Source organism: Lonchura striata, chromosome 18, assembly GCF_046129695.1.
Source record: "Lonchura striata isolate bLonStr1 chromosome 18, bLonStr1.mat, whole genome shotgun sequence".
NCBI classification, from domain to species: domain Eukaryota; kingdom Metazoa; phylum Chordata; class Aves; order Passeriformes; family Estrildidae; genus Lonchura; species Lonchura striata.
Window position 1 is genome coordinate 1,646,863 of NC_134620.1, and position 24,075 is coordinate 1,670,937.

The window sequence follows — 24,075 nt, forward strand, 5'->3', positions numbered from 1 at the left end:
AGAAGCTGTGTGGGAGAAGCCTCAGCTTCTGGTCTGCCCCTGGGCTTGTCCTAGCGTTGTCCTCTGGCAGCATCCTACCTGAGGCTGTGTGAAGACCCCAAATGCTGGCAGGGCTAGCAGCCCCTGGGCAGGAGGTTACACCCATGTCCCCCTACATTTGTGTCCCAGCACCCTGAACACCCAGGGGTGGGCTCTCTTTGCTCCGTAGCCAGAGCTCTCTTGAACCTCAAGGTCTGACCCAGGCTACAGTGAGGAGTGTCTGACCATGGGACCAGTAAGCCACTGGGACAATGCTGGATACTGGGGGAAGAGAAGCTCCTCATCTTGTCTCAGGGCTCATCTCTGATGCCAGGTGAGCATGTAGCAGTGGCCCTAGTGGGGACCTGCCTTCCACCCTGTCTGCTGCTTGTTACCACCTGCCTGTACTGCTGCAAGGTCATCCATCTCCGCACTGCACCCCACTACAGGACCAGGTAGCACTCAAGCAGGCTGGGCATGTTGCCTGCCCACAGGAAGGCAGGGATAGATGGCACCCAGCTACGGAAGAAATATATTTTTATTAAGAAAGCGCTCTGCAGAGATGCCAGGCTCTCTCATACCAAACTAATCCCTCCAACTCCATTGGATGGGATGCAGGAACCTGAAGGGCATCCACCTCCATCCATAAATAGTGCTTCCTCCTGGCCAGGAGCAGCGCTGGGGCGGAGGGGAGGTAAGGTGGCATCGGTCGAAACCAGCTCGACCCCACTGCGGCATGCACCAGCAGTGGAGAGCTGTGCCTGGAGGGTGCTGGGGAAGGGGAGCTGCTGCCAGCGATGGCTGTGGGGCACATCTCTGGCACTGCCCAGGGCACTGAGCAACAGCAGCTCCCTCCCTGTCCCATGCTCCGTGACCCCGACAGACCAGAGTGGAGCCCAGGAAGCGAGCGGCTCGGTTACTGCAGAATATACCGTGGACACGTCTAGTACAACAAGCGCTGCTTATGCGGTTGATAATACTGCTACAAAAAAAAAGGGGGGGTGATTCGCCACACACAGAGCCCCCCCGGGGTGGCGGCTGGGCCGGCTCCTTGCAGTCCCGCCCTGCGTGGAGAGGGAGGGCGAGCTGAGACCTGGGCAAAGAGCAGGAGGAAGGCACAGATGAAGGGACTGGTAGACTAAGGCAGAAAGAGGGATGAGTGAGGTGGAGGGGGATAAAGGGAGGATCAAGGCTCTTCCAGTGCCCCCAGCCCAGTCCAGCCTCCCACGTTCGCTGGTTGTGCTGGCAAATGTCCTTCTTCCTGGTATGCGGCCAGTGCGGGGCCAGTGCCTGGTTCCTGGTCACTGCACTGCCTGAGCAGGCACAGCAGCTGCCCTGGGTGGCTCCAGGCTTGCTTCCCGGCTCTTCTTCCTGGGAGGCTTCTTAATGGGGGTTTTCTTGGCTGTCTGCTCAGTGGGGAGAGTCTGATCCTGGCAGCTGCCAGCACTTGGCTTCTCCATCCACTTGGGCTCCCCGGCTGCCGTCTCGGCTGCCGCAGGGATCAGTTTTTGCAGATGGGGAGAGGTGGACAGCAAGGGTTTGCTGGTCTTCTGGCCGCCGGCGGCCGCCGAGCGCTTGGCTTTCTGTGGAGGGGTGGGCTTCTCTCGCTGGGCACCGACCCCGTTCGCTCGGATGCCTCCGTCCCCCTTGTTGAGGCTCTGAGTCTTTTCCTTCAGTTGGGCAGCCAGCTCGGAGGCCAGCTGGGGATGCAGCGGCTCGGAGCGGGGCTTGCTGGTGCCGGGGCTACAAGGAGCATCCCTGGTGTCCCCGGCCCGCCGCTCCGGCTGGAAGGCACCTATCTTTCGGAAGGTGTTCTGCACCACCCCGTTGATGGTCTCCATTGGCTCCGAGTTGGCTTTGCTCCTCTGCTTGGGTTTGGAGGGTGACTGTGGCTCCCCACAAAGGCTGGATTTGCCCTCGGTGATGCCGGTTTCCTTTGGTTGCTTCTGTGCTTTCTCCTTGCTGCGGGCACCGCCCTTCTCCTCCGCTCTGCCGTGCACATTGGCTGATGTCTCGCTTGGGCTCCTCTTCCTCTTGGCCAAGCCCTGGCCTTGCTCGGGGCTGCCAGACCGGGCGGCCGCCTGCTCTGGGGACTGGCTGGGTGCCAGCAGCGAGTTGGACTGGCCGGAGTTGTACCTGCTGTGGATCCAGGAGACTTTGGGCTTCGTGGCCGGGTCTGGAGGACGGGGCTTGGTCCTTTCCGGGGATGGCGGCTTCTCGGGGCTGCGGGGCTCTGCAGTGGCATCCTCCTCCTCCTTGGACTGCTTGGAGAGGCGGGCAACCCTAGCGTAGAGCGCGGCACCGGCCGACCCCGAGCCGCAGGAGGAGCGTTCGCTGTCCGAGGACTTGAGCAGGGGGGTCTCACTGCTGTCGGTCGGGAAGGCTCTGACAGAGCCCGTCTCCTTCAGGAATGTGTATTCTCCTGCATCCTCTCCGCTGACTGGGGCCACCAGCTTGTCCCCGGGGCTTGTCCCTCTGTCCCTGCTGTCACCCACGCTCTCTGTGGGAAGAGAGCACAGCAGTGTCAGGTGGGATGTGCCTGAGGAGGGGAAGGATGAGATGCTCCTGCAGAACAGTGTCCTACCAGTTAGGCTCCCAGTCAGAGATCTCCTGGCTCTTAACCCTGGAGCAGCAAATGCTGGAGGAGGGAGCTCTTAAACTGTATGGGAAGCATGACTGGAAGAAGCACTCCTTCCTGGGGCACCAGGAACCACGGTTACACAGTCCCCACCATGCAAGAGTGACACCTCTCCACAGAGTAGGCCCCTGGAATTGTCCCCGAAGTCCCCTGGGGATACACCCTGCTCACCTTCATGGGGGACACAGTACACAGGCCCCTCGTCCGTGGTGTCAAAGGAGGAGAAGGAGCCACGGGATGACCAGGATGGGGATGGCTGCTCCACCACAGAGGGTGGCTCGATGAAGCTGCAGTTCAGGGTGTTTTCCAGGTCATGGTGGGCCACTGTGAGCGTGAGGAACTGTCGTCAGTGCTTATTCTGCCAAACCTCCCCCTCCCCACTGTCAGCCAGGAGGGTGGGAGGCTGCACAGCTCCCACTGCCCAGCTTCCTGCTGGGTGTCAGGGACAGGGACAGCATCCAAGGCATGGGGATACTTCTTGCTGCACAGTCGCACCAGATCCCTCAGTCAAGTGGCCACAAAAGCCATCAACCAGCAGTGGTGGTGACCAGTATCCCCCATGTCTGGGCTGTGGGCAGCAGAGTCTGTTCAAGCATCATGCTTCCATCTATCTCCGGCTCCAGCTGCCCAAATTGGGGGTGCATGTGGTGGAGGGACAAGCTACCCAAACCCTTGGTCCCATGAGGACTTGGGGAGTGTCTTGGTGGTCATCTATGATCTGTGCAACCTGGCACAGCCACCCGTCAAAGAGGGTCCTGGCACTGTGACTGTCCCTTTCCTGGGAGAAAATTAGCTGCTGGCTTTAATTCCACTAATTCCCACTTCAGCATCACTGCCTGCATTTCCTTTTCCATGTGCTTTTGCACATGGATGCAGGATGATCAAAGGAAGCCTGCAGCAGGGGGATGTACATTTTCCCTATTCTGCCATTTTTCAATCCCTTTGCCAGCTTCTTCCCTCCTGAAGCTGAGTAGGAGTATCCCTCTCTCCATGCCCTGGAACTGCCCCTCTGCCAAGGGGCCACCCACAGAGAAACCAAGTCAAAGAGAGAAACCACCAGAGGAAAAATGGTGTTAATAAAACAAAATAAAGATGAGCAGTTAAGAGTTGTCTAGGCTGTAGTGCCTTTTTTTTCTTTTTTTTATCTTGATCATTTTTAAGGCTTTTTTCTGCATAAACTCATGTCCCAGCACATCCTGAGGGGCTTCCCCAGGTGCCCACAGCTTCAGCAGCCTCCTCAGGTAGCCACAGAATTGAGGCAGCACCCAGCTGGGAGGAGAGACCAATCCTCCCAGAGAGCCATACAGCAGTAGATGCACTTGTCCCCATCCCCTTCCACTGGCTTTTGTCCCCTGGAACAGTGACAAGCTGCCTCCAAAGCAGGGCAGAGCCTTGCTTTGGATGAAGAGCTGCAAAAGGATGGTCCCAGAGGTTGCTGGGCATTGCCCAGGCTCCCCAGGGAATGGGCATGGCCCCAAGGCTGCCAGAGCTCTCAGGCACAGGGTGGGAGTGTTGGGATGGCTGTGCAGGGCCAAGAGCTGCACTGATGATCCCTGTGGGTCCCTCCCAGCTCAGGATATTCTGCGATTCTATGAAAACCCCATGAACAGAGAGGGTCGCAGCTGTATGTGGGTATTGTCACATATTTTTAACTTTTGACTGAACAGCCCAACTGCATCCCAGTCACGGTGCAATTGCCTGCCTGGACTGTTTGAATCTTGCAGCACATCCCTGATTTGCAATAAAATAATTTTTAGTGTAATTGGGATGCCCACTGGAATGTTTATCCTTTATTAGGGAATCTGGCTTCAGACATGTAGGGCTGTTAAAATGACAGCAGTGCTACACACTCACCCTTGCATAATTTGGCTTCTTGGAGCAAGGAGAAAAAAAAAAACAAGCAGAGATATTTAAAGAGCAAATGGCCCAGAGAGGGTGAAACGGCAGCTCCAACATGGCTTTCCTTGTAATAAAAACCAAAAAGAGAAAATTAAAAGCAGCCGTCTGGAAGCGGATGAAGGGAAATGCTTTCTGAGAGGAGGCAGGACAAGTGGCTGGGACTCACGGCCACAAGGCGACTCTGGGTCTCCAGTGAGACCCAGGACACAGCCAGATTATAAAATAAGGATATGTAGTGCACCTGGAAGCTTTGGGAGGCTTGGGGGCTCCAGGATGGTTATCAGGGATTTTTCTTCTCAGCTGTTGGGGCTGAGAGAAATGTGGATGCTTCCCACATATCCCTACCTATCACTGCTCCCCAAAATCTCCCGGAGCCACAGCATCAGAATAACAACCCCAGCCCTGCCTGCACAGTGGCCAGCTGGTCTCAAGACTGGGATGAGGCAGAAAAGAGCAGCAGAAGAATTATGAGAGAGGGATCTCAGAGTCCTCCTGGCCACCCCCTCCCACTCATCCCCAGCTCCCCATGATCGGCATCACCCTTGGGGCTGGTTGAGCTTTGCTGCTTGGGGAGGAAACGCGGTGGGGTGCCAGGCTCAAGTTAGCCCTGGCATCTTTAGGGTGACATGAGCAAATCCCACACACAGGGGTACCCAAACACTGGCCTTATGGCTGTTGGTGTGAGCCCAGGGTGTGGCCCTGCAGGCTGCCAGCTCGGGTGCAATCTCTGGGGAGATGCTGTGGATCCAGAACTGGTGCCAAGACTGGGGAGCAGCTTTTGAGGGAGGAACCTGAGGCTCCAGGCACCTGATGAGCTTTAGTGGGGCTTCAAGACCTGCAGTCGCACCTGGGAATGTCTACCACGAGTAGGCTTGTGTTCACTGGTGTTTGAGGCCAGAAGAGAAAACCCAACCTGGTGGCAGCAAGCGCATGGCCAGGAGTGTGGACAGATCCAGAGTGACCACTGCCCAGGCATCAGCCAGCACCAGTTTTACTGTGACATCCCACAAGGTCTCGAGCACCTCCAGCACTGACTTGACTCTTGGGATGGGTCACTTCAGCAACTCTGGGCCCCCCTGCTGGGGCAGGACCATCATGGGGAGCAAATGGCCTCTGCAGGGGGATAGTGCCTGGTGTAGCTTCCACAGCACCAGGTGCGGTCATGACGTGGCACCCTGGTCACTGGGCATCAGGAAGGCGGCTACTATAGGCACCCCAACAGGGCACTGTCACCCTGGGGCCCCGAGACCCAGTGGGGGCTGGAGGCACTGCCAGGCCACGTGTCAGTGGGACTGGGAGCTACTGGAGCCTACACGGGCTCTACTCTGCCAGATAAGGCAAGCCCTGACCAGGGGAGATGCCAACTCAGCTCTGTGACAGACTCCAGGAACAGCCCCAGCCCTCCTGGGGCCCGAGACCATCCTGAGCACCCTCAGCCTTTCCTGGGGCCACTGCTGCTCTGTGTACACAGAGCAGCTGGACTGCTGCCAGCTGCCTGCAGGCAGCCCCCCTTGCCCTCACTGCACACAGGCTCCCTCTGTCCTCCCCAAGCCCTTTTCTGGCCCCTTCCACAAGCACAGCCTGTATGATCTGTTATCCTTGCAGCAGGAATGTTTCTTGGGCCCCAGCACACCCTGCTCCAGGTAGGGCTTTGCTGTGCCCCACATGGCGAGGGGTAATCCTCCCAGCTTGGATGCTGAAGGTAGTGCGTGGTGTGCAGGGATGGGGGTCCCCTCTGTGTCCTGCTGGGATGAGGGACTGAGCCTCCTGCTGAGCCACCGTGTGCCAGGATGTGGCTGCTCTGGGGGCTCCACCAGCATGGCATGCCCAGTGAGGCTCAGGAAGGGGGCTGGGGGTGAAGTGCATCCCAGCACACAGTGGGGATTGCTGCCTTCACACAAAGTTTAGTCAACGGGGTTGCAGCAGATCCCCAGCTCCCCATGCTGGGAAGAGTTGCACGGAGAGCTCAGAGAGTACAAGGGACAGCATTCCCCAGCTGCTGGATGCAGGAGGTCCCAAATAGCCCTGGCAATGCCAGGTCAGGGGCTTTGCCAGGTATGAGCAGCTCCCTACAAGCCAGTTCTGTGTCTGGTCTGAGTGGGAAGCACCACCCAAATCTCTGCCCCTCCATCCTCTCTGCTGCACATGGCAGAAGGGAGGGCATCTGTCCTCTGGCTTCCTCTGGCTCTGGCTTCTGGGGTTACTTCAGGACCAAAAGCACTAACAAGGCATCTTGCTGAGTGACAGGGACCATTCCTCTCCAGGGGAACCTCAGGAGAATAAACCCAAAACTACTCAGCAGAGCTCCAGAACAAGGTACAAACTTTGCATCCTCTCAAAGCAAAATGTACTTGGGAGATCTAGAAGCTGCAGACAGAAAGGGCTGAGCTCCAACCATTGAAATGCTCCCAGTGATCTGTGTGCTCCTGTCACTGCCCTGCCATGCTCACAGCCCTGCTTTGGGGCTGCAAAGGGTGCTCTGAGCCACACACACTGCCCTGACAGGAGTAAAACCTGGCTCTCTGCACCTTCCCCAAACCCCAGCACCTTACCCATGACCTTGGGCAGCTTCTGGCGGCGAAGGGGGATGCGTGGGAGCTTCATCCCAATCCGACTGAACCGCCCACACAAACGTCTTGGAGGCTTCTTGGCTGCTGCTGGGTCCTGGCTGGAGCTGCAGAAAATGCAATGGCACTATCAGAGGCACTGCTCCCCTCCTGTGGTGGGGACAGCCTTCATGGGCAACAGAGAAAGGCAGCAGCTCAGGGGTGCTGCAGTGCAAAGGGGCTTTGGAGTGATAATGGGGTGGATGAAAAGCAGGGGTGTGCCCAGGCTGAAGGAGTTGAGGACCCACAGAGGCTGCTGCCAGCCCCAGGAACCAGCTTGCACCACACCAGGATGTACAGCAGTGCCAGGGAATGGTGGGAAGGTTGGATCCAACCACAGCCATTGGCAGTACAGCCCCAAAATACCCGCAGTGCCTGGTCAAGACCCCAAATCTTTAAAAAAAAAAAAATCATCCCAACCCAAAGCCAAACATGTGGCTTCTCTTTATTTGCTCTCTGGTTTTGAAGCCTCCTGGGGCCACATTTTCAAGCAATTTTCCACAGCCACAGGAGTGAGTGGCTTTGTGAGTTGACTCAAGGGAACCTGTGCCATGCCCACCACCCCCTGCAAGGGACTGTGCTGTGACAGCTCCATGGGTCACCCAGCAGTCTGGGGACACTGTGGTCTGGGCGCCCTGGGAGAGAGGAAACTGTCTGGAGCCATTCCCCCTCTCCCTGGGCCATTCCTCACCTGATGGGTTTGTGCTTTATCTGCAGGATTATTACCTGCAGCCTGCAGGCTTTCCAAGCCAGCTGTGCCTGGCTGTGATTGACCTCACAGGGCTGCAAGGGGAGGCTTCCAGAAAATTCCTGTGCAGTGGCTGGTGGCACGAGGGGGTTTTCTCTACATCTGGAGGAGCTCCAACAGTCCTCTTATCCCTTGCTGAGCAGCACAAACCTTTCCCCATGCTTTGTGTCTGTCCCCACTCCTATTATCATGGTAGGATGTTGACCTGGTGCTTCTAAAATGCTGTCAGCATCCTGACCTTGCTGCAGGAACCCACCCTCCCAGCTCTGATCATCCATCCCCATGTGGGACAGTCAGAATCCCCTCTGTCCCCCAGGCCTCATCCCTTTGCCCAGGGATTTGTTCTGAGGATTTTGGCTGTGTCGTGTAGCCCTTGCTGTATTTCAGGGCCCCCTCTGCAGATCAGCTCCAGACCCTAGTGACTGGAGGGAACTCGGCAGGTCTCTGTGAGATTATGGCTCACAAGAAAGAAACAAAATCAGGGAGAGCAGGAAGGTGCTCCCCTGGAAGGGGTCTCCCCGAGTACCTCCATCAGCCCTGATGATGCAGCAGGACTGCTCAGAGCCTCGTACCCTCATGGCGTCACACGGGCAGCACAGTTCTGCCTCAGCTTCCCTGCACAGCCGCTGCCCCAGCATGGTCTCTGCATGCCCCCTGTCAGTCCCAGAACCCACTGATCTTCCGCATTCCCAGCCTGGGGAGATCCCTCCTGGCCCCAGCACTCACCCGCCGGCTTTGTCCTTCTTGCGGCAGACGCAGCAGCAGCAGAGCAGGGAGAGCAGGAGGATGAGCAGCAGCGCCAGCAGGGCCCCGGCCCCGATCACCCCCATCCTCTGGTTGGCCTCTGCAAGGCAGACCCGCGGCTCAGCCCGGGACCAGCCCCGTGCCAGAGCCCAGCCCCGGTGCCTGGCACTCACCCATGTGGCAGGCGCCTGTCAGGGGGTCGCAGGCACCGTCGTGGCAGCTGCAGACCTCGGCACAGTTGGCTCCGAAGTGTCCAGGGGGGCAAGTCAGGTTACAGCTGGAGGGAAGGGCTGGATGAGAGTAGTGCATCCCCCACCCCAGGCACGACAGTGCTCCCACTCGGCTGCCACTTTCTCCCAAACCTTCCATGTTGCAGGGAGCACTCCTCCAGCTTGCTCTGACACAGCTCCTCCACACCCTGGGGGAACCCTTAATCCACAGGGATCAGGAGCCCATCACCCACGCAGTGACTTTGTCCACCACTCGAAGGATTCGGCCCAGCTGGATCTCAGACACCCTTACTGCATGTCACTTCACCATTAGACACAGTAATTAGGAACGGTCATTAACCCAGCAGTCACATCTAAAGATACCCTGATGTCACACACAGGGATTCCAGCTCAGCTCAGTGGTGATGTGGCTGTGGCACCCCAAGCCCCACCCCCTACCAAGCCAGCTGAGCCACAGTGGCCACAAGCTGGGAAAGTGCCCAGACTGACTTTTGTTTTTTGCCTCCAAGAAGGAAAAACAACAGAGCAGCCTAAGACCCTTCCAGTTTGGCTATGCCTGGTGCCAAATCTCCACTGCTGGTAAAATGACTTTCTGATGGTGTCACAGAGATGATGGGGACACACATAAATGGGCACCAATCCACAAGTCTCGAGGGCTTGAGCATAGTGGATCCATCCCAACCTGCCTCCCCAGCCATGGGCCAGGCATTGCAGAGCAGGACCCAGCTGGAGCTGGGAGATGTTGGCAGTGTTGCTGGGCACCAAACCCTCTGCCAGCTGCATCCCAGCTGGAAGGAGCCAGCTGCAGCTGGAAGGAGCCAGTGGGCCCCAGACCAAACCCACTCCCCTGGGGACACAGCTGTCCCCAGCCCTGGGCACTGTGCCCCGAGGTGGCTCAGCCCATTTCACACTCTAACAACTTGCAAAGTGCCACCTTGGCCAAGCCTTGTGCCTGCTGTGTGCCTGTCATGTGCCCATCGTGTGGCTGCCAGGATGGGTGCTGAGCTTCTGCGTCTGCTGTGCTGCACCAGGGCAGCTAAAGAAGCAGAACAGGAGCAGGGATAGTCCCCTAGCACGGCCAAAACTCTCACTCCACCACTTGGCCCCACAGTTCTGCCCCAGGCTGAGATTTTGGAAGAGGAAAGGAGGGTGATTTTTCCCAGGAGAGTCCTGACACTTCTGGGAAAGACAGAGAAGATAAAGCACTTTGTGCACCCATAAATATTTTGGAAGCTGCTCCTTTAGTCTCCTCCTGACACAGAGCTGAGAGGATATGCTTTATGGCAAAGACGTTGCTTGTGCTTTCATTGCAGTAATCCCCTTTTTAGCAAAACTGTACCCTGCTGACAAAAACATTGGTTTGGATATAGTCACAGGGATTTGCCTGAGCACCCAGAACATTCCCGAGCCTGCCTGACTGTACCACCTGGCACAGCTCAGCTCAAGGTTACAGCACCAAAGCTGTATCCTGAGCATCCCACATCCCCACCTTCCCAATGCTGTGCCAGGGTCTCAGAACAGGTTAATCCACACTCTGCCCTCTGGCACTGTCCCAAAAGCATCACCATACCCCCCCGAGGAGCATTCAGACCCTCTCACCTCTGCCTAGGTGAGAGGCAGAGGTGGCCATGATGCCCAGGCTGGTGCCAGTGTTCAGCAACTGTTCCAGCACCACAAGTGGTTGGCAAAGCCCCACAATTCCACCTCCCAAAATGCAAATGGTCCCTGTTTTTATGCCCTGAGTGAAAAGCCAGCATGGGCAAGCTGCTAGTTCTAAATCCCTATCCTTGCTGTCACCCTCTGTTAATTGCTCAGAAAACCCGAGTACCACACAGCAAGACCTGGGGTGGCTGTCTGCCCGTCCCAGCTGGGTGGAAAATGCTTTCCTCATATTTTCAAACAACATTTCAGTCCCACGCTGGGAAAAACTACCTAGGGATGTGAGCAGACCCTCGATGACCCTTGTGTCCCTGGAGTGGGGGAAGGAGGAGGCCTGGGGAAGACCCTAGCCAGAAGCAGAGCTTTGAGCGGGAGCCCCCCAAGGATGCCATGCCTGTGAGGCTTGTTATTCTGTGATGTGGTTTTCTCTCTGGTTTTGGATAGAAAATCCACCCTGGACTTAAAAAACCCCACCAAACCACCACTTTTTGTTGATTTGTTATTCCCAAACAGGCCTTTTCTAAAGCACAACACCCTTTGCTGCTCTGTGAGCTTATCCTTCCCCCTCTGCTCACCAAATCATCCGAACTATCACCCATGAGTGCTTCCACTGCAGGAAACCTCTCAGATGGCAACAGCATAGGACACAAGGGGGCAGGAGGTGCCTGAGCATCACCTGTAGCCATGAGGTGCCCCCAGGCATGCTCACCAGTGCCTCACTTACTATGTGCCATGGGAGCCAGGGTGGCAGAGGCACTGCCCAGTCTCGAAGTGGCACTGGCCATTGACGCAGTCGTTGCAGACGAAGGCGCAGTTCTCCCCATATGTTCCGTTCCGGCACTTGGTTTCACACCTGGGAGGGATGAGGGCAAGTGGCTGGAGCACCCATGGCACTTGGCGACCTCCAGCATCCCTCCACATGCACGGAGACGGTGCTGAATATCACCTTGGTGCCTTGTGGTTTCTGAAGCCAGGAGGGGAGTACAGGGATGGGCTGAGCCCACTGACACAGCCATGGAACCAGAGGGAGTCTGTGAGACCCCTGCCCTATGCCCCTTGAACCCTGGATGCTTGCAGTGGGGCTCAGCTCTCAAGCTGGGGTGCTCCTCTGCAAACTCTTGTACCCAGGATCAGTTCCAGGGCTGCAAAACCCTTCAGTGACCCTGTTCCCTGGGAGAATCAGGGAAGCTGGGCGCTGCTCTCCCAGAACCCAGTGCTGCACCCAGCCTCACTCACCGGTCTCCAATCCACCCCGGGTTGCAGTGGGAGCATTTGCCATTGATGTGATTGCAGGTGTGGCCATCCTTGCAGGGGGGACAGAGCTTCTCGCAGCCCTCTCCGTAGAAGCCGGGCGAGCAGGGCTGGTCACACTTGGTGCCGTTCCAGCCCGCCTCACATGTCAGGCAGCGCCCATCGGCCACGGTGCATGGCTGCAGGCTCTTGCACTGCCCACACCTGCAACAAGGGGACCCCATCACCCAGCACAGCCCGAATCCTCCTGCTGCCACCTCCCACCGGTGCTGGATCAGACCCAGCAGGGATGGCCACTCACCGCCTCCTGCAGCCCTGGCCATAGAAGCCAGCTGGGCACGGCTCACGGCAGTACTTGCCCCGGTAGCCCGGCTCGCATGTGCAGGTCCCGTCCACCTGGTTGCACTTGCCCTTGTAGCACTGGCAGTAGCGGTCGCAGCGGGGCCCGAAGGTCCTCTCCCGGCACTGGCAGCGCCCCGTGAACTGCTCGCAGGGAGAGTTGTTGCAGGAGCACTGGTTGTTGCAGCCACGGCCCCACCAGCCGGGCTGGCACAGGCAGTTGCCTGTCTGCTGGTCACACTGGGAGTTGTGGCTGCAGTAGCAGGAGCTGGAGCACTGTGGACCCCACCAGTTGGGCTCGCAGGTGCATTTGCCTGTTTTCTGGTCGCACTTGCCGTGCTTGCAGAGGCAGATGTTCTCGCACTTGGGGCCCCAGCGGTTGAGGTTGCAGGTGCACTGGCCCGTCACATCCTCACACTGCCCATTGGGATGGCAGGTGCACATTTCCTTGCAGTCAGGACCCCAGAACTGCCGGGGACACTCTGTGGGGAGAGCCATCAACCTCACCACTGCCCAAAGGGACAAGCCCACGCCAGACACCAATGGAGACCCCCAGTCTCAACAGCACCCCTCTCCTCTCCTCTCCTCTCCTCTCCTCTCCTCTCCTCTCCTCTCCTCTCCTCTCCTCTCCTCTCCTCTCCTCTCCTCTCCTCTCCTCTCCTCTCCTCTCCTCTCCTCTCCTCTCCTCTCCTCTCCTCTCCTCTCCTCTCCTCTCCTCTCCTCTCCTCTCCTCTCCTCTCCTCTCCTCTCCTCTCCTCTCCTCTCCTCTCCTCTCCTCTCCTCTCCTCTCCTCTCCTCTCCTCTCCTCTCCTCTCCTCTCCTCTCCCCTCCCCTCCCCTCCCCTCCCCTCCCCTCCCCTCCCCTCCCCTCCCCTCCTTCCCCTCCCCTCCCTTCCCCTCCCCTCCCCAGTGCACTGTATCTAAGAGGAGACCCTGGCAAGGGGACAATGCCCTGGGAAACAGAGGCAGGGGACAGGCAAGGGCAAAGCTAGAGCATTCACAGTTGCATCCCTAATGATCTGCTCTAGAAAGCCACCCTAGGATGAGCCGGGTGCACCCCTGTGCCCCCTGAGGACACAGAGGCCCCGCCAGTACTCACTGGTGTCGCAGTTGGCACCGAAGTAGCCGTGGCGGCAGCGGCACTCGCCGGGCCTGACACAAACCTCGTTCTCCTTACAGGTGAAGTTCCCCTCGCACACAGCTGGACAGATGGACAGACAGCAGGCATGAGTACCAGTGCTAGCTCCCTAAAGCCCCCCAGGCCCCCCCAGAGCAGAAAAAGGGCTGTGCAGTGACCCTCTGAGTGCTGCTGAGCTGTGGCACTGTGACCATCCTGACAAGCAGACACCTGGGCTGGATGGGCCCCTTTCCAGAAAAATTCCACCAGCCTCCTGCCACCCAGCCAAACCATGTTCCTGCCAGAGGCTGTACCCAGTGGTGCTGTCCCTGCTCACCTCCGCATTGCTAGAGGGGAGAAGGGGACATGGAGTAGAGGGGTTGTGGGCACTGCCTCTCCCATGTGGCCACCAGCCCCTCTCCTGCTGAGGGGACCTCATGCTGACACTGACACCTGGAGCCAGGCAAGCACAGGATGTGATCCAGGCAGCACTTACAGATCCCACACCACCCTGGACAAGCTTTCTTAGGCACTGGGACAGGGAGAGACAACCACCCATCCCAGCCACCTTACCTGGGAGTTGTTAGACCTATGTTGATGGATATTATAGAAACCCCTAAAATAGACAGATTACACAGGTTAGGAGCAGTGAGTCTAAAGGTTAGAGCAGGTTTGGAGGCAGGGGATGGGAACAGCTTGCTGTGGGACCATCCTCCCCCCATTGTCCTGCCAGATCCTGTCCTTCTCCCTTCCAAAGAGGCCCCGTCCCGTTGCCAGCACATGCAGCGAGTGGTTACAGGGCTCATGCACAGTGGGTTAGTTGGTTATGTGGGCTTTGGTCCCAACTGCAAAGTGCCACCTCCAATTCTCCTGGGGTGTGAGGAGCCCTGTGGCCAGCTGAGACTGGGGGAGCCCAAAGCAGCTGTCTTCACTGTGGTGGCAATGCAGGGACAGTGCTCCCAGGGTTTCATGCTGAGCATCCATGCTGGGCTCACTGTGGCCCCCAGTAAAGAGCTATGACACCTTTTACAGTCCCAGTCCAAGCGCAGCAGTCTTTGGCAGCCTCGGCAGCCTCTTCCCAGTGAGGCCACGAGAGACCACGTGCCTGGTCTGGGCAGCTTTGGCTCTAGCCCGGGTTCCCACGTGGCTGCAGCATCTGTGGGGAATCTCAGTCCCATCCCTGCAGCTGCACCTTCACCCTCGGGGACACTTCCCCGTCCCTTAGGACCCTGAGCAGCATCCCCAAGTCCTCAGACCCAGAACTGGCTGGTCTCTGTGAGCCCTGACCCTGGGGCTGAGCACCCATTCCATCCACATGGTGCTGGCCTGGGCCACTGCAGCGAGGCAGGTCCCCAGGACAGGGCCTCCCAGCCACAGGACACATTTGGGTGGCCCCTGAGAGTGGTGGTGAGGCTCAGTGAAGGATGGGCATAGCCCAATGAAGCAAAATGCTGGTGTTTACCTATTAAACACTCGCTCCCTTGTTGCCTCCATCCCAGGCAGCACACGAGAACTGAGGAGCTGCAGGAATAAAAAGAAGCATCACAAATAGTTACAACCCTCAGATAGTCCTGGAACTTCCCAAAAACCCACCAGGAGCACTGAAGCCATGGTGGTGAGAGGTCCTGCTGGGGATTTCCAAAGGGGAAGGAGAGCTCTTAGCTCCTCCCCCAGCACACAGAGAGTTCATGGATCTGCTGGAGGATCCCATGGATGCCCCACCAGCCATTAAGGTGAGTAAGAACAGAACCAGTTTTTTCCTATCAATAAGGAGTGATGAAAAAGCAAAAGTCATGTTCATAACCTCCACAATAAAAAAAAATGCAAAGGACTGCAGCCCTGCCCCACCCCAAAAAAAAAAAAAAAAAAAAAGCTGGGAAAAAAGGGAAGGTTCTAAATGTCCCAGGGGAAAACATAGTTTGAATTGCAGGCTTAGTGCTTTGTGGTCTGGGGTGGAGCCCCAAAGGCAGGTTGGAAGCACCTGGCTGGAATAGCTGGAACACAGCCAGCTCCCCGGGAATGCCCATACGTAGAAGCAGGAGGAGGCCAACTGCAGGCAGCTGGAATGTGTCCCTGAGGTCTTGAGAGTCCTGGAGAGCCACCACCTCCAGGGACTACCAGGCACAGGATCATCAGACAGGACATTTTTGGCACAAGCTTGATCAGGATGGGGGCTCAGACCTACTCAGAGGCTCAGCCAGGGGTGCTCAGCTCTCTGCTGGGAAGTGACACGTGGGGACATCCCATCCAGACTTTGTCAAAGAACACCCCCCCAGGCAAATGTTTGGGGGCTCATGATGCTGAAATTAGGGGTGGGGAGTACATTCCCCATGACCCCACAGAAATCCCTGCTCATCCCTGGAGCCACCCACTCCTCCCTGGGGTGACCCACACCACCTGGTCCCACAGGCGAGGGAGCAATGCTGGAGGGCCACAGACAGCCCAGGCAGATGCTGCAGTCAAGGAAAACTTCTCCCGGGCTGGTCTGGCGGTGCAGCCTGGAATGCATCTGGCTTTTTCTTTTTTTTTTTTTTTCCCTTTTCCTCTTTATATGTAACAAATGCAGAAGAGGAGGAGACAGCGAGGAAGTATTCGCTTGAAACCCAGAGCAGTCACAGGACCACGTCTGGCTGCCAGACCGCCTCATCCATCAGGGCGGGAGCTGCCAGCGGCGCCTGGGCCAGAGCGGGCTCCTGGGGCCACAGCTGCCCCCGGCCCGCAGGGCAGCACCCCCGGCCCAGCCAGGAGCGCCGTGGCCCCCCTGTCGTGGCCAGCAGTGAGAAGTTGGAAAGGAGGCAGAAAAGAACCACAAAAATTATTCAAGGCCTGGAAAAAATGCCTTGCAGCCAGAGCCCAAAATAGCTCCATCTCTGCAGCCTGTGGAAGCAGCCCCAAGATGCTGCGATGGCAGCGGCACAAACACCCCCCACAGGGACCCCAGGGCTCAATGGGGGGCTCTGCTCCTCCAGAGGGGGCTTAATGGCAAAGGGGGGCCGACCACCAAATCCACCCAACAATTGGGCAGGCTGGAGACAAGGTCCTTCTTTGCAAGAGGCTCAGGCTGTGCCCCCAAAAAGCTTTGCTAGCTGTGCTAGGATACTCAGGCAGAGGTGGAGAAGGGTCCATGGTGTTCTTGCCCTCCCATGGCATGACCAAAGCCTCACTGTTGCACCTGGGGTTGCTTTCACCAGTCCAGCCTTTAGAAATTCGATTTGGTGGCTTTCAGAATGAAACCATCCCAGGTTTGTAAGAGGAAACCCTTCTACCTGGGACACCTGCCTCCAACAGCCCAGCCTGGCCACAAAAACGGGCATCACAGGAAATGTGCCAAAAAGTATCCATTGTGATGAGCTGATGGTGGGGAGCTGGAAGTTACTGGGACATGGTGGCAGGAGGGAAAAACTGCCATGAGCTGGAGGAGGTGAGCGGCACCACAACCAGCCCAACTGGGAGCCAGCCCACCACCCCACAGGATTTAGTTTATCTATTCCCTGATAGCTAATCTCTCCCTCCTGGTGCCTGCTAATGGCCTCCCACACCCTGCTCAGTACCCATCTCATTTATCAGCAGCTTTGACAACAAATAAACTTGGTCCTGTGGCAAGGAGAGGTAGCCAGGATGTAACACTGGAAAACCACTGCTCCCAGTGGGGTACACGGATTGGTCCCAGCACAGCCAGCCCACAGAGGGTCAGTGCTGGCTGCAGGTCACCAACACTCATCAGGGTCGGGGACTAAAAGGGGCTTCATGGCCTCAGCTCCTTGACAAAGGGCTTGCTCCATGTATCCCCTGACCACTGGAAAAGGATAACTTAGAGATTTATTTAAAAGCTCGCTCCTGACCCACATGGACATGGCACTGCAAACATCCACTCTGCAAATACTTTCTTTCCTTCAAAGCACTATAAATGGTGGGGAAAAAAAAAAAAAAAACCCAAAAAAAAAACCAATGAAAAGGTGCCTCTGAGCTGTGGCCAGGGCTTGAGACCTCAGCTGATGTGAAGGAAAAGGAGTGGGCTGTGTGCAGAGCTGGAGCTGTCACCTGCAGGGACAAGTCCTCCATGCTAGCCTTGCTGCTGACCCACAGCCACGTCCTGCTCATGCTGAGCACCACTGGGATCTTGGCTAATGATCCCAGGCTTCTCACAGAGGTAGAATATTTTTCTTGTGGATTAGTATCCTATGCTGCTCCTGGAAATCACTTTGCCAATGGCTACAGAGAGGTCTCTGAGGCAGGAGGGATGGCTCCTCAGTCAGACCAGCACAGCCAGCCCTGAACAATAAGGAGCAAGCTCATACCCGTGGAAGCAGGAATAAGACTCTGGGGCTCAGCTGTGAGCTGCTGCATGTGCTACCATGTAAGACCACCCAGCTCAGCCCAGTGGATGGAGCTGCAAAGGAGCCCTGTGGACACCCAGCATACTCCTGGTGCTCAGAGAAGCATTGACACCCTCCCCTGTCTCAGTGCTGCTCCTTCCAAGCATAACCCCAGTGCTAATCTTCCTCTGTGTCACCCATCACTTGGTGCCACCCAGCTGGCACAGTGTTCCTGGGACACCTGGGTCCCAGGCACTGGCACTCCTCAGCTGATGCCAGCTGCAGCTCCCTGACCCCAGCCTCAGGGTGCAGACAGACACAGATATCCCCAGGGCAGGCAGGAATAGGATCATGGGCATAAATAGAAACCCTTTTGGCAGAGAAATAAAATTGAAGACCAGAGACTGGAAAAGAGAGTGTTAGCAAAAGAGCAGGACAGAGTCAAAGCAGTGCCCAGGTTGTCACCACTGGCACCTTTGATTATACCAGTGGGAAACCAGATATAAAAGAACTTCAAATTTAAGGACAAGTTGAATTTAGAACACAAACCACAAAGAGCCCCAGATGTGCCCTTTTCTTCTGCCCTAAATTATTCCTCGAATCTCGACTTGGGAGCCAGGTCTTAAGAAGTCACACAATCCTGGATCCTCTGAAACCTATGGTGGCATCTCCACAGGATGTCTGGATGGGCTTTGCAGAGGTAAGGGTCCAGCAAGCTCCAACAGCCTTGGGTGGAGGACATAGGGACCTCCTTCCAAGGCCACCTCCAGTCCCACTGCCCCCGGCCCCAGGATCTGCAGCACCAGGGCCTTGGGGCCGCTGGGGTGGGTTTGGATGGTAACATATGGGGTGTCCTCCATGTCCATTGTACACAGCAGTGATGGGGGTGGATGCCAGGTGAGTGGGTGGAGAGGGAAGAAGGGTTTGCAGAAGGGTGAGGGATAGAAAATGATGCAAACATCATCTGAGCTTCCTAGGGACTGTCCCTGCCCCACCATCCCCAGCTCCTAGGCTGTCCTGAGGCACCAGTCCTGCCAGAGGATGGACACAACCAACCCACTCAACAGCCAATGCCTCTTGCACAGCCCATGGCACCCACGGGTGGCACAGCGAGGGAGTCCGAGCCCTGTGGACATCCCCCACCTTCATCCAGTGGGGATGAGGGGAAGAAGGCAGACACCCCATCCCCAGCACGAGGGGCAGCACTCAAGGAATAGGCTGGGGACACTACTCAAGTTCCCTCTGCCACCGCACGGTGAGGTGGCAGCTTTGCTGTGCGGGTGACGGGCAGCCGAGGAGGGACGGCTCCCGGCTGTCAGGGAACAGCTCCGGTGGGAGCTGCGGCCGCTCTGGCTCATGAAATGCCTCCTTAGGAAACTCCGCCTGTAATTTGAGGAGGGGGCACCAGCGCCCTGTGGCCCTGCTGAATGGAGCCATTATGCGGCCCCTCTCGCTCGAAGCACATGTTTTCCTTGTGGACTCGTCTAACCTCACAGGCGAGATGTAAAGGTGCATTTATGGCCTGCCCCCCCATCAAGCGCAGGGGATCCAGCGGCTGTGGGCTCTCTCCCCTCTTGCCGGGGCCAGCCTGGCCCAGGAGCCTGGGCGGACCGAGCCTGAGCGCTGCAGAGAAGCTCGGCCGAGGTGATGCTTGCAAAGGGACCTGTGGGACACGGAGAACACTGGGAGCCGGGAGGAGTCAGTGCCACCTCCTGAGACCCTGCACCCGGCTAGGTAGGCAGGATATGATCTCCAGGACAGCTAGGCAGTGCCAGCACCCACTTTCTGAAGCCAAGCACGAAGGTCCTGGGGCTGCCAACTCCACAATCCTCAGCACGATAGCCAGAGCATCCTGTATCCCAGCAGCCCAGGGTCAGCAGGGCAACTCGATCCCCGGAGACAGCCCGGACAGGCTCCCCAGCGCAGATCCTGCCCCAGGGATGGAGGATTACACTCCGTCCCTTTCAGGATTCCATCCCCAGAGACACCCAAACCCAGCTCCCTACAAGAGAACCGGCCCCGGGCATGCAGGACTGGCTCCGGAGGCATCCAAGACCGGTTCCCCAGAGCCCGCCGGGGATCAGGACCAGCCTCCGCGTCCCTGCCCCGCTCGGCTCAGCTCCTCAGGCTCTCCCCGCCGCCGGCTCCCCCCGCCTCGGCCGCGCACAGCACGGACTTTGTCTTGGAAGGCGCCCAGCGCCGCGGCCGCCCGGGATGGGGGATGGCCCGGCGAGCCCGGCCCGGCCCGCGGCCCGGCGCGGCGCCGGGGGTCTCGTCCCGCCCCGCACACCTGCCCGCCCCCGCTCCTACCCGCCGGCCCTGCAGACGTTCCTGCCGCGGGGGCTCAGCTCCTGGGCGGCTCCGCGGCTCAGCACCGACAGCAGCAGCAGCGGCAGCAGCGCGGCCCCGGCCCGGGCGCGGCGGGGCGGCCGCACTCCGCGGGCCGCCATCAGCGGCGGAGCGACGGGGCCCGGCCGGCCCCGGCACGGCCCGCCCGGGGCCCCCGCCCCGGCTCCGCCGCTCCCCGCCCGCGCCGGCCCCCGCCGGGCTCCGCTGCCGCTCGGCGGGCGGAAGCCGCGCCGCGATCGCTCCGCCGCCGCCTCCCCCGCGCCCCTCTCTGCAGCGGCGGGAGGGGCTCCGCCGCCAGCCAGGAAATTCCGCATTGGTTCCCCTGACGGCGGGCCAGGCTCCGGGGGCCGCCGCCGCCGCCGCCCCGGCCCCGGGCAGCGCCGCCCCGACGGTCCCGAGAGGCTCCACCGGATGGGCAGCGCCGCCGAAATCGGGGAGGGTCCCCGAGGGGGAAGGGGAGGATGCGGAGTGCTGGCTGCCGGCGCAGCCCGGGGGTCCGTCAGCTCCCGGGAGTCCTGGGAGTCCCGTTGCTCGGGGTGTGGAGCCACTGGAACCGCGCACCGATAGCACCGGGGATCGGCTGGCACGGCGGTTTGGAAGCCTCAGAGCCCCGGGAGTCCCCAGCAGTCTGATGGTCCCCGGGTTCTGGCTATCCCGGCATCCAGCAGCTCCAGGGATTTGACAGTGCAGGGTGAGCTCCGGGTTTTGGCTATCCTGGCGGTCTGGCAGTCCCAGGCTCTGGCTGTATCTGGGATCTGGCAGCTTGAGATACACAACAGCCCTGAGATCTGTCCGACTTGTGATTCCAGTAGCTCCAGGGGTCTCACAGTCCTGGGTGCCCAAAGACCCGAGGGTCAGTCTGTCCTGGAAGTCTGGTGGCCTTCGGGAGCCCGAGAGCCCCAGTATCCACCTGAGCCAGGGATCCAGCAGCTCCGGATGCTGGAGACGGCCCCAGGATCCAGCTTCCCCAAAGGTCTGGTAGCCTCAGGTGTGTGACAGCCCCAGTGTCCAGCTGTCCTGCACATCCAGGAGGTGCCAGATTCCAGTGATCTGGCATCTCTATATGTCTGGCAGCCTAGACCAGTCTGTTGGAGCCATGCAGGACTCGTGGGAGCCAAATGGTGCCTGCAGCAGCAGCAGAGCCAAGGGCCCTGTACAGTGACAGAAAGGCTTCAGAGCAGCCCCTGGTTAAGCCACTGTAAGGACACAGCTGGGAATCAGGGAGGACACCCAGACACCTGCACAAGTCAAACACCTCTAGCATGGTGGGGCAGTCAATAGACATCCTCAGTCTCACAGTGCAGCAGCACTGAATGGGCCAGGGCTTTCTTGGCCACCATCCTGTGCCAGCTGGATTTTCAGCTTAATGGTCACTTGCAAGAGATGCCTCAAGGTTCTTTGAGCTCCCAGGACACCTGAAAACAGTATGGGGGAAATGTGGATGGGGACATTTTGGCCATCTCCCTTAAGGTAGTGCAAATGCAGCTGGGCAGCTGCACGTGTCTCCTGAATGTTGATGGCTTGCACAGAGCTGGGGAAGGTGTACAGACAATGCATCTCCCAAAGAGCTGCCTCTGAGCACCACACACATCCGGGGATCTCCTGTGGATGGGGAGCCTCCCTCCCTGTAGGCATGAGTAGGGTAGCATCCTTCTGGAGAGGATCAGGGAGTTCTGAGCACCAAGCAGAGAGTGAAGGCATCTGGTGGATTCTTTTGATCTTCAGTATTAGCAATACTGATGCACATGAAGGCTTCTCTCCTGCTCAGACTCTCCAGGTGACTCCCAACAGAAAGTCTCTGGTGGTCTTACCAAGTGGGAATGTGACCCTAGGGTATCAGCGCCTCTCCCACTTCCTTTTTTCCCTTGCTCATTCCATGTGTTTGGCAGTAGCACCAGGGAGCAGCATCCCTTGCCCATCTCCCCCTGCCTCCACATCCCTGTCCCCCTGCCCCGTTCTGCTCGCAGGTGCAGGAATATGAGACCATAGAGGCACAAATTGCTTCCATGGGATGACTCAGCATCCCGTTCTGCTGAGGAAAGTGGGATGGGGAGGGTCAGCTCCAAAGTTATGCAGAAATGTGAGTTTGGTGGGGGTGCACCCCTGGCAGTTCTGCCCACCTTGAGCTGTAGCCTCACTCAGGCTGTTTCCACAGCTTCATTCCCCTGCATTGTGCTGAGCAGCCCTTTGTGCTCTGCTGTCTCAGTCACAATGAGCCAGGGCCAGATCACACTGCCTCACCTTCACTGTGCTGGTGCTTTGTGTGAGGATATGTCAATTTTTGTATGTTTTTTTTGGCTTCCATAAACTTCTCTTTCTCTTGGCCAGCAGGCAGTGCAGCTCAACTGCTCCATTTCTACCTGTGTAACCCACAGCAGGGCAGGGACTGAGCTGCAGCCAGGGAGATAAGCTGCTCCCTCAGAAGATGCTGCCAGTTGGCATAAGATGCTGGAGAAGCTGAGGATGCTGTGGGGAAGAGGAGGAGGGAAGTTTTACAGTGCTCTGGGTTGGCTGGTGCTGCCAGGGCCTGGGCACTGCATGTCCCACAGGTAGCACCCACCCCTCCCTCCACTCCCACTGGTGCCAGCCAGGCTGTTGTCCATGTGGAGCTTGGCCCGTGCTTTCCATCACACTATTATTTGCAGTTCCTTTTTTAGACCCTGCCAGGTGCCTGTCTCCTGTCTTTCTGTGTTTTGGAAAACACCACAGAAGAAAGAACCCCCAGCACTATAATATTTCTGAACGTGAAGCTAAGTAAAAAGGTGCTGTTTTGTCAATGCTTCGGTGGGCTGGACTGCACAGCGGGGCACGGTGGAACCTACAATATGAGGTACTTGTCACCATCCTCACTGTGCTCAGGCTGTCAGGATGGTTTCTGCAAGGATATGGCTCTTTCCCCTTCCAACTCCCCACTGCTGCAGTAGCAGCCTTGCAAGCAGCAAGGCTGCAGCACAGGGTCCTACACACACACTGCCTTTCCATGCCTCCTCTTCCTTCAGGATGAGCAGAAAACAGCGGCAAAAGCTAAAATTGAGCAGTGTGGGGAATGCCTGGGATATGGGAGGGTTGGTTGAGTCAGTGCACCCAGAAATAAAAGTGGCAGTTGCTATCTTCTGGCTGTGCATGGATACAGCCATGCCAGGGGACAGTTAGGCGGGAGATGAGGAAAGGTTCTTCCCCCAGAGGTGCTGGCACTGCCCAGGCTGCCCAGGGAATGGGCACAGCCCCGAGGCTGCCAGAGCTCCAGGAGCCTTTGGACACCAGGGATGGACAGGGTGGGGTTGTTGGGGGTCTGGGCAGGACCAGGAGCTGGGCTTGCTGGATCCCTGGATCTGGCAGGGCCAGAAGCTGGATCCTTGTGGGTCCTTTCCAGCTGAGGACATTCTCAGCTGGAAAGGTTGTGAGGAACTGGGGATCTGGGGGTTTCAAGGGCATCCTGTGCCTTGAGTGTTCAGGAGGCAGCACCTGCAGCCCTCCACAGACCCTGCAAACAGACACACACACAACACCACTGACCCATGCTACAGAGCTGTCCTGTCCTAGGAAGAGGGCTGGGGAGGGGATTATCTGCAAAAAAGAAGGCCAAGAGGGGCTTCTCGTGCCCTCCTACACAGATGACTGTGGGTTTTTGCTGAAGCTCACAGTGCTCCTGCATCAGCCAGCCCTGGCTGCAGCAGCAGCAGCAAGCTCTGCCCCTGGGGCAGCAGGGTACTCTGTGCCACTGGCACAGCATCCTGCTGGAAGGCAGCCCAGGGCCTAGAACATCTCCCATCTTCCCTTAAATTCCAGGAGCCCAGCTGCTGCCTGAGCCAGTGCTGTTCTGGTCCCATGCTCCAGGCAAGGCTCCCTGCTCCCTCCCAGGTTTATTATTTTAAGGCAGAAGAGTCTCAGCTAGAGAAAAGGCAGGAGATGAACCAGCTCTGGAAAGCTGAAACATCACCCCTTTGGTGTGGATGGCTCACCAAGTAAAGGGGCTGACCCTGGATAAAAGGAGACACTGCCACAGCTCCAGACAGGGAATACCAGAGATGCCTGTGGTCCTGCAGAGCCCAGGAAAACGTGCCCCTAATTTGAGGCATGAAAGGCTGCAGGGTGCATGTCCCCCAAAAGCAGGTACCTCCCATGCTGCCACCCTCTCTTCTGCAGGTATGGGGATGGCCCA

The 24,075-nt window shown here is 58.0% G+C and overlaps 1 protein-coding gene across 2 annotated transcripts; it reads right to left on the minus strand.

Moving 5' to 3' along the window:
* Window positions 1-538: 538 nt before the first annotated feature.
* SCARF2 (scavenger receptor class F member 2) lies at window positions 539-20,281 on the minus strand. 2 transcript variants are annotated; one of them, XM_077787103.1, is made up of 12 exons: window positions 19,875-19,923; window positions 14,711-14,769; window positions 13,822-13,864; window positions 13,231-13,332; window positions 12,095-12,614; window positions 11,779-11,997; window positions 11,267-11,395; window positions 8,827-8,930; window positions 8,636-8,753; window positions 7,108-7,229; window positions 2,828-2,980; window positions 539-2,518 (listed from the first exon to the last, which is right to left on the minus strand). In XM_077787103.1, the coding sequence occupies exons 5-12, from the start codon at window positions 12,574-12,576 to the stop codon at window positions 1,320-1,322; spliced, it is 2,526 nt and encodes an 841-aa protein (XP_077643229.1). In that variant the 5' UTR covers window positions 12,577-12,614; window positions 13,231-13,332; window positions 13,822-13,864; window positions 14,711-14,769; window positions 19,875-19,923; the 3' UTR covers window positions 539-1,319. The 2 variants fall into 2 exon arrangements, with proteins under 2 accessions (XP_077643229.1, XP_021392454.2); XM_021536779.3 differs by lacking the exon at window positions 13,822-13,864 and having other exon boundaries at window positions 19,875-20,281.
* Between the last annotated feature and the right edge of the window lie 3,794 nt (window positions 20,282-24,075).

What these genes read in the sequence shown, in the direction of transcription:
- SCARF2 (XM_021536779.3), bottom strand. Translation starts at nt 20,227, where the DNA reads ATGCGGAATTTCCTGGCTGGCGGCGGAGCCCCTCCCGCCGCTGCAGAG. An exon ending in CCTGGCTCCCATGGCACATA is followed by an intron (nt 8,931 to 11,266) that starts GTAAGTGAGGCA and finishes CCTTCCCTCCAG; the next exon opens with CTGTAACCTGACTTGCCCCC. An exon ending in GTACTGTGTCCCCCATGAAG is followed by an intron (nt 2,519 to 2,827) that starts GTGAGCAGGGTG and finishes CTCTTCCCACAG; the next exon opens with AGAGCGTGGGTGACAGCAGG.